Source organism: Toxorhynchites rutilus, chromosome 1, assembly GCF_029784135.1.
Source record: "Toxorhynchites rutilus septentrionalis strain SRP chromosome 1, ASM2978413v1, whole genome shotgun sequence".
In the NCBI taxonomy this organism is placed as follows: Eukaryota; Metazoa; Arthropoda; class Insecta; order Diptera; family Culicidae; genus Toxorhynchites; species Toxorhynchites rutilus.
The window spans coordinates 153,586,866-153,602,180 of record NC_073744.1 but is presented as its reverse complement, the minus strand read 5'-3'; the positions used below and the strand labels follow the sequence as shown (position 1 = coordinate 153,602,180).

Genomic DNA, 15,315 nt, shown 5'->3' with positions numbered 1-15,315 from the left:
ACACAAGCGTATACAGTTACTATGGAGACGAGCTGTTGTTTTTATGCGTTGTTTAGAACGAGCAAAGACAAAGCTGGCGCTAGAATTTGATGTATGTGGGTGTGTGTGTGTGTATAAAATGAGGCGGGCATCACACAAGTAAGAAGAGATGTTTGGTATCAGACTCTGCGCCGGGTACATTTTGCGATGTCGGGTTTATGAATTTTGTGCACTTTGCACCAAGATAGAACACGTGTTTGTTTTGAACACGCGCTGATGAAAATAAAACTCTAGTGCAGCGCGGCGTATGTTTTCTGAAGACTTCCAAATGTCTTTTTTTTATTTTTTATTAATTTCTAGTTTTTAGTACATTATCTGTATGATTGTATACCTCTCTACAATAAAACCATTCAAAATTTTTTTATATTTTTATTTCTTACCTAATTTTCTTCGGAATATTTTGATGATGTACTGTATTCTATTAGTCAAATCATTTCATTCGATACCGCTAATTGAGGGGATTACAAAAAAATACATACACCTTTTCGAATTTATGTTGTTCATAAGGTAGTGTGTTCTACAAGTCAAGTCATTCAGCCATTTTTTACCGCCAAATTGGATTTTTTTGAATACTATAATGACAGCAGAGATAAAGGTTTGTTCAAAATGTCAGATCAATAAATCAAAAGGAACGGGGTCAAATTTTTATTAATGTGGGACAATATGGTTTTATAATGACTGCAGAGTGGAGGCGATCTGGCGTAGTGGTAACATCCATGCCTCTCACGCTAAAGGTCACGAGTTCAACTCACACTCCCGACATTCTTCCAAAAAATGGAAGTAAAAAGTGACGAACCAGCCAAATGAGTTGAAAGTCACTATAATACAGATAAAAAAAAAATAATAATGACTGCAGAGATAAAGGTGTGTTCCAAATTTCAGATCAATCGGTCAACAGGAAGGGGTTCAAATTTGTATTAATGTAGTAAAGCGCTACAGACAAACATATTAGAAACATACAAACCTACAAACATACAAAATACAGGGCAAGCTAATTAAAACTATTTTAAAACAGGGTGACCAAAATTATCGATGAAATAAAAATATAACTTTCTTATCTTTATAGATTGAGCTAAACATAGTTTGACAATGTTGTAGCCCCAGTTACAGGGAATATATAACGAACATTTCTATTTCAAAATTGTACGTTGTATCGAATTGTATGTTATGTCGAAGCATAAATAAGAACTCAGAAATTCAGCAAACATCACTTTATTTTGTTGCTGTTCGATATGATTAGAAAAAAATGATTCTAAAATCCAACCAGAAGGTGGAATCAACCTTTTTGGACATTTTTTATACATACACTTGGTTGAGGGTAAATAAATAACTAGAAAAATAGATAACTAGAAAAAATCTTAAACATATTGACACCATTTATTAAATCCAACAAAAGTAAAACATTTTTCCCTGAGAATTTTTTACATCAAGCAAACCAATTCATAGAAATGAAAAGTGGAAACATAATCCCCTGATGATGTTATCAAACTACTTCTCAAGTTTTTCTACATGCAATGTTGTCCAGGATGATCGTTATCAAAGCACACTGCGCGAATAGAGACCAAATTTGCACACAAGCGTATACAGTTACTATGGAGACGAGCTGTTGTTTTTATGCGTTGTTTAGAACGAGCAAAGACAAAGCGGGCGCTAGAATTTGATGTATGTGTGTGTGTGTGTGTGTGTGTATAAAATGAGGCGGGCATCACACAAGTAAGAAGAGATATTTGGTATCAGACTCTGCGCCGGGTACATTTTGCGATGTCGGGTTTATGAATTTTTCGCACTTTGCACCAAGATAGAACACGTGTTTGTTTTGAACACGCGCTGATGAAAATAAAACTCTAGTGCAGCGCGGCGTATGTTTTCTGAAGACTTCCAAAAGTCTTTTTTTTATTTTTTATTAATTTCTAGTTTTTAGTACATTTATCTTCTCTACAATAAAACCATTCAAAATTTTTTTATATTTTTATTTGTTACCTAATTTTCTTCGGAATATTTTGATGATGTACTGTATTCTATTAGTCAAATCATTTCATTCGATACCGCTAATTGAGGGGATTACAAAAAAATACATACACCTTTTCGAATTTATGTTGTTCATAAGGTAGTGTGTTCTACAAGTCAAGTCATTCAGCCATTTTTTACCGCCAAATTGGATTTTTGAAGATAATGGAATACACAATACTACAATGACAACAGAGATAAAGGTTTGTTCAAAATGTCAGATCAATAAATCAAAAGGAACGGGGTCAAATTTTTATTAATGTGGGACAATATGGTTTTATAATGACTGTAGAGATAAAGGTGTGTTCCAAATTTCAGATCAATCGGTCAACAGGAAGGGGTTCAAATTTGTATTAATGTAGTAAAGCGCTACAGAAAAACATATTAGAAACATACAAACCTACAAACATACAAATTACAGGGCAAGCTAAATAAAACCATTTAAAAATAGGGTGACCAAAATTATCGATGAAATAAAAATATAACTTTCTTATCTTTATAGATTGAGCTAAACATAGTTTGACAATGTTGTAGTCCAGGTACAGGGAAACTTCGATATAACGAACATTTCTATTTCAAAATTGATCGTTGTATCGAATTGTATGTTATGTCGAAGCATAAATAAGAACCCAGAAATTCAGCAAACATCACTTTATTTTGTTGCTGTTCGATATGATTAGAAAAAAATGATGATAAAATCCAACCAGAAGGTGGAATCAATCTTTTTGGTCATTTTTCCTACATACACTTGATTTAGGGTAAATAAATAACTAGAAAAATAGATAACTAGAAACAATCATAAAAATATTGACACCATTTATTAAATCCAACAAAAGTAAAACATTTTTCCCTGAGAATTTTTTACATCAAGCAAACCAATTCATAGAAATGAAAAGTAGAAACATAATCCCCTGATGATGTTATCAAACTACTTCTCAAGTTTTACTACATGCAATGTTGTCCAGGATGATCGTTATCAAAGCACACTGCGCGAATAGAGACCAAATTTGCTCTTCAACGTCCATAACAGAACATTTTCATTGAGATTTTCATTTTCCGGATCAACTGATGACGAAATTCGAAAGATTTCCTCTGTATCTTGTTCCAAGTGCAAGGGTGAATATCTGCTAGTGGGTTGAGTATTTCTCAACGATTCCTTTGTCTTTTAGGACCTCAAACTCTGTGTCTTCTTCATGATTTATATCCAGTTGGTTAATTTCATTCGCAATGCTCTTCAGCCTTTCTTGCAATACGGACAATGTTTCTTTTAGCAGACTTATCTCACTTCTTAACTAGGCGAACCTAGCCAGAATTTTCACCTGCCCCCGGGCTTCTGAATGCCAAACGGGGACTAGGCTCTGCGGAATGCACGTATCTGCATGCTCGTGCTGTTTCAGTCCTGACCGAGAAATTGTCGGACAATCGCGCAGGTGCTAAGGATGACCGACTTTTGGATGCCGGCCAATTCCTTCTCCATATTCAACACCTTTAGCGCTTCCAGAAGTGTCTTCGGGACAATTCCAGTTCCAGAGAGAACGACTGGAACAATTCTTGGGACCTCCCTTAGCCCCCACAGTTCCTTGAGCTCCACGGCCAATGGTCGGTACTTGCAGATTTTGCGACCGTGGGTCTCCTCCAGATTCATATTGGTTCAGTGGAATAGCGACATCGATGATGGTGACTTTGCGGTCGCCGGTTGTGGTGGATCGAGAGGTCGGTCAGAACAGTGCGATCCCAGTACAGCTTGAAACGGTCATTTTCCAGGACAGGTGCAGGCAGGTACCGGTAGTTTGGTACGTTGTCTTCCAGCAGAGCACATTGGAGCGCCAGTTGTCGATGAACAATACGGGCCACGTTGTTGTGGCGCTCGGTGTAGGCTGCGTTGGCCAAAACGGGACAGCCTCCCATAATGTGCTCTATGTTTTCACCTGGTTGATGGCACATCCGGCAAATGTCATCAACATCTTGATGCCAGACGTACCGCCTGCAGTTTCTCGTCGGCATTATCCTGTCCTGGATGGCTATCATGTCGGCTTCTACTACTGAAGAGAGTTCACCACGCGTTAGCCACAGATTAGATGCGGCCTTGTCGACGTGTGACCGGTCCAGTTGATGGGGGTGGGCACCATGCACTGCCTTCTGCTTCCAAGCTGCAATCTTCTCCTCCACTGTCTGCAGATTGCAGTTGAGTTGGTACTCCGCTTGCGCTAAGTGCAGAGCGCTGTATCCTCGCAGACAGCCCGGTATAGCGCGTTTTGGTTGGCGCGTTCTGCGAAGTACTCGCGCAGTTGTCGTACCTGGGCAACACACAGTGCAGATATGTCGACCCCCTTCTTTGCGTGGCAGTGAAACTCTCTCCAGTGCCGATTGAGGATGGTGCATTCCGGCCTCTTTAAATGCTTTCCTCATCCTCCTCTCAAGGTCCTCTAGGTCAGTTTTGCTCCATTTGACTACACCAAAACTGAAGGTCAGCAGGGGAACCGCGAATGTGTTGATCGCGCGTACCTTGTTCCCCGCGTTGAGGAAAGTCCTCAGGACACAGTTCACTCGACTCAAGAACTTGTCTCGCAGCTCCGTCTTGATGTCGGAGTGGCGAATCCCGGTGAGCTGTCGGAATCCAAGATATTTATAGGATTCGCCACGAACCATGTCTCTTATGAACTCGCCGTCATAGACCTCGTAACCTCCGGATTCGGTAAGCTGCCCTTTCAGCAGATGGACACAGCGGCACTTGTCAAGGCCGAACTCCATGCAGATGTCCCTGCTTATGTCTTCGACAACCCGGATAGCTACACCTAGACGCTGACGTGAATCAGCGTAGACCTTGAGATCATCCATGTAGAAGGTATGGGTCACTTCTTCGTGGGCGCCGTCGCCATACCTTATTTTATAGCCATGACCGTTTCTATTGAGCGTCCTACTGAGGGGGTTCAGTGCCAGACAAAACCAAAGCGGGCTGAAAGAGTCGCCTTGGAATATCCCCCTCTTTATCTGCAGCGTTCTAGACTGCAACACATTTTCCCCATCACTGAGGTGCAGAGACGTACTCCACTGCCTCATCGCATGCTGCAGGAACCTAACGACGACGGGATCAATTTTGTAGAGCTCCAATACCCGGACGAGAAACGAGTGAGGTATGGAGTCATAAGCCTTCCTGTAATCGATGTAGGCCATACTTAGGTTCCGCTGGTTATATACCGCCTGGCCGACTATGGCTGCGTCGATGATGGCCTGGTCTTTGCAGCCATGCGTATTTTTCCTGCATCCTTTCTGCTCTTCTGCGATGATGTGATGCTGTTCGCAGTGAGCAGAAACTTTGGCGGTAATTATGCTGCTCAGTATTTTGTACAGACTCGATAGGCACGTTATCGGTCTGTACTTTGATGGATTCAATGTGTTGCTGTCTTTCGGGAGGAGGAAGGTGACGCCACGGGTGGCGAATTCAGGAAGGTTGTGTGGGTCACGTAGCACCTTGTTGAAGCACTCAGCTATCTTTGGATGTGCGACGGTCAGCTTCTTGTGCCAAAAGTTCTGGACACCATCGGGGCCCGGTGCTGCCCAGTTCCTCGGGTACCGCGAGGCTTCGCGGACATCGTTCTCTCCGACGATGATAGCTGGCATCTCTCCAATTTCACCACAACTCTCCTCCTCCCGTCTTAACCACATTTGCCCGTCGCGATGTTCTACTGGGGTCTCCCAAATACCAGCCCAGAAGTTCGTCACATCGCTAATATCTGACAAACCTTCGCGGTAGTCGGGCTTCTCGTCGCTAATGTGGTCGTAGAACGCTTTCTCGTTATCTCTGAACATCCGATTTTGTTCCTGGCGCTTTGCAGAGTCAGAGTAACGTTTCAGCCGTTTTGTAAGGACGCTCAATTGCTGTACCAGTGTGTCGAGTTTTTCCGTCAGCTGGTGAGCTCCCAGCTGGCGAAGTTCAGTAGGCCGCACGATCACAGCAACTTGGCGACATAATTTCACCGATCTGCTGCCTCTTTTGTACGCCATCAGTCTTCCAATTGCGGCGCGCTTGTTTAGGATCCGTTGCTCCAATCTCCTTCGCCATGGAGGCTCACGCCTTTCACGGAGATGTTGGAGCAGTCCGCCTCTTGGCCTAATACGGTATCCTAAACTTTTGGCGGTCGCCACAGCAGCACAGTAAACTTTCAGTTGCAGCTCCTCCATGTTCTCAGCATCAACCAAGTGCAGCGGAAGAACGTACTCGTTCATGAGCTTTACTGCACTTGTCAGCCTGCGGGAATGCTGCAACTTCGGGATCCTGGGGTGCGACAGAGGGTCCGTGTCGCGGAACTGTGAGATCGCCTCGTCGTAATGGAAGACCAAATCGCGTAGTAGTTGTTGATCTGGCTGTGGATCTTCCGGCTCAGGGGGTTGTTGTACTGAGGCCTCCACTGGTGCTGATTCGCGTGCCCCACTCGCGAATGAATTGCTCAGCCGTACTGAACTTCGTCTCGACACATCGCTTGCTCTGCTTGTTCTGGAGCTTAGTTCTCTCTGCACCTGCTGCTTGATCTCGTCGATTTGCGTTTGGGAGAGAATATTGTTGCGTACAATCGCTCTACGCCTCGCGTTCATCGCGTTTTGGTCAAGCCTCCCGACGAACTCTGGATACGCTTCCTCGAACATTGCGAGTATTCGAGGGCGACCGCTCATGTCCGTCTCCAAAGCAGTGCAGATGTAATAGGCGCGGATCACGAATTCGTTCATTTCGTGTGTCCACATGATCCGTCGCCTAGTAGTACCCACAAGTGTGGACGACTGTCGTCTGACAGTCGCAACACGCCTCGTAGGCGCAGCGTTTCGTTGGTGATGTCGATGGCTGCTGTTTCCGTGTGGCGGTAGCTCTTCGGGTTGAACCCGGCTGGTGGCCCGCTCTTGCACATCGCCCTCCAGCCGCTGGCCGCTCGCTCTTACGCCCGTTCCAGGACCAGCTCCAGTTCGGGGACCCTCCTCGGGTGATCGCATTCGTAGTATTCGTCTTGACCTTAGCTCCATTGTCTGGGTGTATCTCCTTTGCCCGGGAGACAGCGGGTTGGCAAGGCCTCCATGACCCGGGAGGCCTTCCCCGGGAGAGATATAGCGCTCTAACTCGCTCGCACCCCCTCACTTAGCCACTTTCGACACCCGTTCTCGGAGCCAAGACCAGGTGTGTGTTTCCAGTTCACGCCCGATCTAAAAATGTCGTCATATGATCTTCGTGGAGGCGTGAGATAGGAACATTTGAGACCAACAGGTAGGCTCCTACCCTAGTGTTGATCCCCATTTGAGAACTTTTTTTTTTTTTTTAATACCCTCCACTAACCCCCACACCAGAAAGCTCGAATAGAGAGCCCCCTGGTAGTGGACTCTTGCTAACAGACAACAAACATAAGAAGAGATAGCGGAGAATATAACAACAAACGAAGAAAACAAAACATGTGAAATCCCAGTGGAACATTAGAGTTCCTTTGAAGGGATCCACCATATTATACAACATTAGAACGACGCAGGAAAAAGAAAAATGACGGAAAATTTACTTTATTAACCAAAGCATACATATACATAAGATGGTCGCAGATTTACAGAATATATTGATTTATGTGGATCGTCTTATACTGTTTCAGCTTATTTTTTAAAATATGTTTATTGCTTATTGCTTTCAGATTGTTGGGAAGCACGTTGAATTTTAATGGACCGTAACTTTTTATGCGCGTGAGTCCCAATTTCGTAAAAGCTCTGGTTCTCATTAAGTCATTTGCATTTCTCGTATTCAGAAGGTTTATTCGAGTAGGGAATGTGATATTATGGTGAAAATTACGGTTATGCAAAACATTATGAACAAACATGATACTTTGAATATCACATAGTCCTGAAATAGGAATAATTCTATTTTGTACAGTAGGGTAAAGCGCAACTGTCGGATATAAGTGAGGAAAATTGAAAACTACTTTCACACATCCATTTTGCAGCGTTTGAATTTTTTTCAATTTTGATTTGGCAGCATGTTTAATCGTCTTCATCATCATCCGATATCTCCACGTACTACATTTTCCAGGACTTCTAGACAGCGGACTCCTGCACTGTATCACATGCTCGTCCACCCATTGGATCGGTTGATGGAGTTGGGAGGCAAAAAATTTTGGAGACAAAAAATAGGGCTCCATCACTCGTTCTTAGTTTATCTGCACTGTAATGTGCCGAGAATTTATCGAGAGCAAGAACGTCTAGAGAATAACTGTCGAGCTTTGAATGCTAATTTCCACTTGAATGCACCTCCTGGACCGTTGTGCAATGATCTCGAGGAAGAAAACATCTATTGTCAGAATTTCAAATAAAATGATCTTGGCGATGTTCCATTGACCGATATGAGATTACCAAAAAAAAACTTTCAAACTGAAGCAACTCGAAGCAATTACATTTTTTGTGCTGAGCATAAAAATACCCAACCTAAGAGCACAGCACTTTAGCGTCGGCCTTCCCAAGCTCACGCCCCGAGGCAACTTGGCTTGGTGTCCAAGTACAAGTACCAACCCCGGGAACCGGTCCTTGACTCTCCGGCACCGATCTGACTCATACACGGGAGACAGACACCGCTGCGCATTGGCTGCGAACGTTTTCATTAATTATTTAAATTTAAGCATACATTTTAAGGTAATAAACGACCGCCCGAGTATATAATCGTGAATTCATTAGCGGACATGATTGCTTCCAAGTTTCGTTCCGATACTGTTGCTCCTGGTGCATGCTGCTGCTGTCGAAGGTTCGGGAAGCGGATTTCTTCGGGCTAAAAAAGCGAAAATGTGGAACCAAAGTACTCTCTCTCTCTGTGTGCAACAGTACGGTCTGGAGGAATTCATAATTTTTGGGTTTGTTTTCATTTTTTTCATTCTTCTGGGCTTTTCAGGTTTTTCGCTGGAAACACCTCCGGGCAAGTGAGGGGCTTCCAGTTTGCACGTTTGCCTGACAGTGACCCATAAACAACGGGAATGCATGCGGAGAGAGGAATTCGCAGTGGATATGCTGATTTGCAGCGCGCATCGATTGTACGCATTCGAAAGGCTCCAGCAATTATGTTTTTGGAATTTTTCTCCCAAATAGTTGCTGTTGCACGTAAGAAAGTTTGAAGTGGATTCCAAGAATCAATTTCAATATTTGTCTCTCGTAACCGCTCTTGCTGAAGAGATTTTCAAATTGACACATGTTATTACTCTTCGAAAATCGTCACGCATGTGCTCACATTCCTCCCAGGCCAGCATCATCTAACCTTCTCAACGACAACAGAAACCTTCTGCTTCGAGAAGCGCTTCACTCCTCGTTCCAAAACAACTGATAATTCCATGATTGACGATCTTCTACCGTTTCCGTGAGCCGTACCGTGGGCGACAAAGCGATACTTTGTTGGGATAATGTTCGGTTTGGGAACAGAACAACCAAATTTCCAACTTGTCCCAACTTCTTCCCAGCCGACGAAAACACATCAAGGACAAACATCCCCGAGGCGACAACAGCGACGAAAAGGCATAACAAGTACTTTGCAGCACTTACCAGCACTTGAACATCGACCAAGTCTCGGCTTCCGTCGTTCGCCTTGTCCTTCGATAGACAGATAGACAGACCAGGGGAGGAGGAGGGTGAAGCTGCGTCACATAATTTTGTTATCTCGCTGCAATCGTGCAGCAGTGCAGTTCCTCAAGTAGCGCCGCGCTCTCGTCTCGGAAGCAGCACTATTTTGCCTTTCGTAATTTCCCTCGCTTTGTTGTTTCATTTGTTTGTTGCCTAACGTGCTGACAACTGAATCCACTTAGCATGCCCGTACATTGTGTAAGTATCGCTGAGGAAGGGGTTCTCTCGGCGACAAGAAGAAGGAGCTACATTAACTACATTAGCTACATTAGAGGGGCTCGAATCTTAAGGGATAGGCAATGCAGTGATGCCAAAGGTCCCGAACAATAATTAATTCCTAGTGAAACATTCATACGAGTAAATATACCTTGCGAATCTTGTCCCAGTCAAAATTGATTTTGATGTAGGACTACGTCTAACCTAATATATACGAAATCAAATTAAAATCTAAACACTGAACATGTAGGAAAAAGTGATAAAATTTGAATAACCGTGTTAAGAGGTTTGATCTGCATTTTTCGAGATTGCGTTCAACCACAACGAACCAAGTGTAATGTATTTTTAAATCAATTTATTGACGTGGGACTACGTCTAACCGGAGTATATGGGGGGTAAAATGAAAACCTAAACACAGAACATGCAGAGAAAAATGAAAGATTCCGAATGCTTATAACTCGAACATTTCTTACTGGATCGGAAAGATGTTTGCATCAATTGATAGGGAATATTTCTACGCTTCTATCGCAATTAATAAAATGTTGAATTGAATAACTTTAAAATGTTAAGCATTATCTAAACGCCCTAACTGCCTCATTTTGATTGGCCCGATCTACGGTTTCCCTAACACAGCCATCAAAACCAAGCAGCCTTGGGAAAATCGGCATTACATGAAAGAAATGAAGTACATGAAAGTATGGGGACTTTTGTTCTCACCGAAATGTGTTCCCTAACACAGACTTCAAAACCAAGCAGCGTTGGAGAGATCGGCATTGGAAATACATGGAAATCGGGGGTATTTTTGTTCCGACTGGAATGTGTTTCCCTAACACAGACTTCAAATACATGGAGCTTAGGGAAATTGGCATTGCAAATACATGCAAGTCGGGGGTGTTTTTGTTCCGACTGAAATGTGTTTCGCTAACACATACTTCAAATCAAAGGGGCGTGGGGAAATTTGCCTTACAAATACATGTAAGTCGAGGGCTTTTTTGTTCCGACTGAAATTTGTTTCCCTAACACAGACTTTTAATCCATGGAGCGTGAGGAAATCGGCATTGCAAATACATGCAAGTCGGGGGTATTTTTGTTCCGACTGAATTGTGTTTCCCCAACACAGACTTTAGAACCAAGGTGTCTGAGGAAATTGGCATTGCAAATTCATGCAAGTCGTGGGCATTTTTGTTCCGACTGAAATGTGAAATCGGCTCAGCAAATAAATGAAAACTGCTTACCTTTGTGCAAACTAGAATATGTTTCCTTAAAACGGTCTGTCGGGGGTACTTCTGCACTCGCATGTTTTTTTTTCACTCCGAAAAGTGTTTTCCTAATACGGATTAAAAAAGCGGGTACGAACACCACGCTTTGGCTCGGTTATTGAAGATTGCATTAGAGGATATGCCTTCATATCTTCTGCTCACTGAATTCCTACGCATACCATTTGATGATCAGGCAAGATGTTGATAACCAATTGCTGCGATGACGCCTATTGATTAAACAATATGCGTTCGACGTACATGTCAAAATCGAAACTGAGTGCATGAAGTTCATCAAATTAAGCAAGTTCGCAGTTCGAGAAATACGTACACTTGAGAGATGCAAATTCCAGAAGGAAACGTTAAATAAAATAATCGTTTGATAATTCTTCCGTTCACTTGATTTGTCCTAGGCATCATACCAAACGTAAAAGGACTGTCATTAAATTTACTTGTAACGATGAACATAATCTATCACAATGCATGAATTGACCTTATATGGAATTATACAATCTTTTTATTCACAAAGCAAATATATTGAATTCAATTGAATTCGGGTATTATTTCATTCAATTAAAAATTTAATCAATACAAACAAATGATTGTTACGCTAAGATTGTCCCACGTCAACCTTGCGGTTATATCATATATATAACAAACCCATTTTTTTCATTTATTAAGATACTAGCTGACCCGGCAAGCTTCGTGCTGTCCAAAATTTGTTTTTTGTTATCAATACTTTCAAACATTCACGTTTTCTTACTATAAGCAAGTTCATGGGTCTAATCGCAAAACTGTTCATTGATTGATCTTTCAATCTACCTCAACCATTATAATATCAGATTATTTTCAAACACAATTCTCGTTCAAGATTTTTCAACCACTTGCAAATAACATGTTTCTCCGTTACATGGAATAAATGTTTGATACAGAAAATATGATAGAATAAAGACAGCCCTAAATCGGACAATAACTTACTCGAGTTCTGCTCTTATCAACACATCCGGCGATCCTTTTTTTTGGTACAGATAGAAGAAGATATAGGAGTGCGTTTCATCACATTAAAATCCATTTTCAGTTTCGAACAAAGATCAATTTCGCTAGCGCAAACATCAAATGGACTAACAGCACTTGTCACTATGCAATTTTCCGAATTTTCCATTTTTCCTTCAGAGTTTTCTGAAAATTTTCAATTGTCATGTTTAGCTGGAATATTTTTGGTTAAAATATGTGTAATATTTATATGGCACCCCCTCTTCATTCCAGAGGAGGGAAGGGTGTCATACCATCATAGAAACATTACTCATACTCAAAAACCCCCACATCCCAAATTGTGCTTGATTAGTTCTCGAGTTATGCAGAAGTTTGTGTTTCGTTTGGGGAGAGGATTGTATTCACTATAGAAACGTTTCGTGCCCCGTAAAACCTTAACATGCCAAATTTGGCTCCATTTGCCATTTGAAATATCTCAAAATAATGTTTTTGGCGTTTGATTCGTTTTGGCAGAACCCCGACCATATGACCAATTTTAATAACGACTGATTTTTTTATAAAGGCGTATGCAGAAACATTGAACTTTTTTTTATCAAAAAAATAGTAACCGATTAAAATTTGACATTTGACAATATTGTTTGAAAACAAATGAACCATTTAGAGAAAATAACATTTAAAATGTACTGTTAAAAAATCTTTCCCAAAAAAATTGTTTGCAACTTCAAATCCAAGATGGAACTCGATGTTTTCATATCGTCTGGTGGAGGACGCTTGTGTTATTTTGTACACACAATATTATAATAATAAATAGACTTTTGTACTAATCTTCTGCCGGGAGAAAGTTGGTGTAAACTTAGGAGTGCGTTCGGACTTTTTGGTGACTATTTGATCCATCATTCCATTTTTGAGAATCCGAGCATTGTTTTCGGGTTGAAAGTGGTGTCATAGTGTAGTGCAATTCAAGCCGGTTGAGGAGAAGCTATTTTCCAGCGATAAGAGCGGGTACAAAAATCTCAAGATGAAAATTCGTTATACTAAAGGCTTCTACAATGTTTATTCTCGCCGACGATAATTTCGTAGTTCTACGCGAACAATGCGGTCGTATCTTGAACACCACTCTTTCATTGCAAGCCGGATGAGAAGAGGAAAAGTAAGAGCTGTGTGCATCGATTGAAAATTCCTTCTGTTGTGATTGCTATGAATAGTTGCCGCCAACTATTGATTTCGATTTTCTGTTGTCGTTCTGCAAAGAATGCTGCAAACCGTCACCTATCGAATTCATGCAATCGATCCAGTCACAGTAGTGTAATGGTGGCGATGGTAAAGATGTTCTTGCGAGAACAAAAATTAATTCATTGGCGCTTTTCAGGGCCACTCTAGTCTTTCACCAAAGAGTTATTTCAATACAATTCAATGCAACAGTTCGATGCATCTTAAGTATTATTCGAAATCGTAATAATAAAAGCAAATAGATTTCTCATAATTCGTGCGCTGGGGAAAAGCTTGTCTGAATTTTGGTGTGTTTTTGTGCTTATTGGTGGGTGGGAACCTTCCGATCGATCATTAAATTTCCCACGAATTTGTGTGGAAAACAATATGTAAAAATTGCAAAGTACAACAAGTTGCAAGCCGGATGGAAAAGAGCATTTTCCAGCAGTGAGAGCTGTGTTATGTTCTTCGATTGACAACTGAAGATGAAAATTCGTTCCAGTGCGATTGCTATAGTTACCACCAACACAATTGATTTCAGATTTTCTGTTGCTGTTCTGCGGCAGATGCTGTGAATTATATCTTTGAGAGTAATTTTTTTTGAGAGATGTAATTTTGCTAATAAGTACAGAAAAACTACTAACTTACTCACCCGTCTTTTGTTATCGATTTTAAAAGAAGAAATTGATTTAGAAATGACATGCAAACACGGAATACGCATCGACTGCGATCCCGCAGCACTGGTTCCAGAAGGAAATATGCAAAACATTTTGTCAATGATACGGTCCCGCGAACGAGAGTGTTTCATCCACAGCCCAGTAATGGCACACTCGAACCAGATGGGTGCATTTAGCGCAACCGTTTTCCTCTCGAATATGCTTGACGGGTTGCGCGCCACTTCAGGATGCTCAAGTGGTAATGGATATTTATCAGTTAATAAGAACTCGAGTGTGTTTGAGGATGGCGATGCTACGAAGGTGTCATATTCGAAAAGAGAGAATGAGGGACAATCAGCCGGAAGCTGTCGGTAGCTCGGTTGTTATTGCATGGTTGGATATGGTTGATATCTTCAAAAAATTCGGAGATGTCGTTAGCATCCCGCAATCCACTTTCAAATTTAGAACATCCAATCCATTAGCGATAAAATAACCCGCCATTGGAGCAGAATATTTGGAGCGGAAAAACATAAACAAAACACTGGAGTGGCAACTGTTAATGGGTTGCAACGCCATTCGCCGCATGAATGCGTTTCCGTCTGAAATTTGTTTCTCTTGCACGGGGGGAATCTCCTGAAACGAGCCTTTTTTCGATCTGAATGAGACTGTAGCGTATGAATGAGAGATTTTCTCACAGTGCTTCACAGCGATCTGAGAAAAATGAAGGAAACGACGTAAGATGTCGAGTGTATTTTAGATATAGCATAACCTATTTAAATTGACTTAAATTACAATACATGAGCAATAAAAGAAGCATTTAAATTTATTAATCCTCTTTTTCTTTGCTTCCGAAACAGTGGAGGCGAAGTTTGCTGACCACGAAAACAATAGAAACATAAAGTTTCAACCCGATATTTGTATGTCAAACACAGTTTTTCACCAGTTTCCCGATACTCAAAGCGACATTCGGTTTTCTACTTTCAGTGCCATGGAAATTGTACGCAAAAAGCTCCCTGCGATCGCGGCTGCTCCCACCGCCTCACCCTCGTTCTGCTCCAGATGACGCGAAACGAGTCGCTCGTGACAGCGGATGTCGCCTGGGTCTGTGTGGCCAACCAAACTGTGTCGTCGGGTAGTGCTGCTAAGGCGCCACATCAGCAACAACAGCGGCAATGTCTTGTCACCTGGGAGGTATCGGGCGGTGGACTGATGGGCAATTTGCTAACCGAATCTTCCAACGCGCAACTATCGCTCTGGCCCGAAACCAACTACAGGGTTCAAGTGACCTGTCGGAACAAGGTGAGGCTACGCGAATTTAA

General features: G+C 42.0%; 1 protein-coding gene across 1 annotated transcript in view; it reads left to right on the top strand.

Annotated features, from left to right (window-relative positions):
- Nucleotides 1-15,315, top strand: part of LOC129766812 (transmembrane protein fend-like) — a 245,423-nt gene that overhangs the window by 209,239 nt on the left and 20,869 nt on the right. Inside the window, exon 3 of the mRNA XM_055767431.1 lies at nt 14,981-15,295. Coding sequence (XP_055623406.1) covers nt 14,981-15,295 — 315 coding nt within the window. The remainder of the gene's footprint in view (nt 1-14,980; nt 15,296-15,315) is intronic.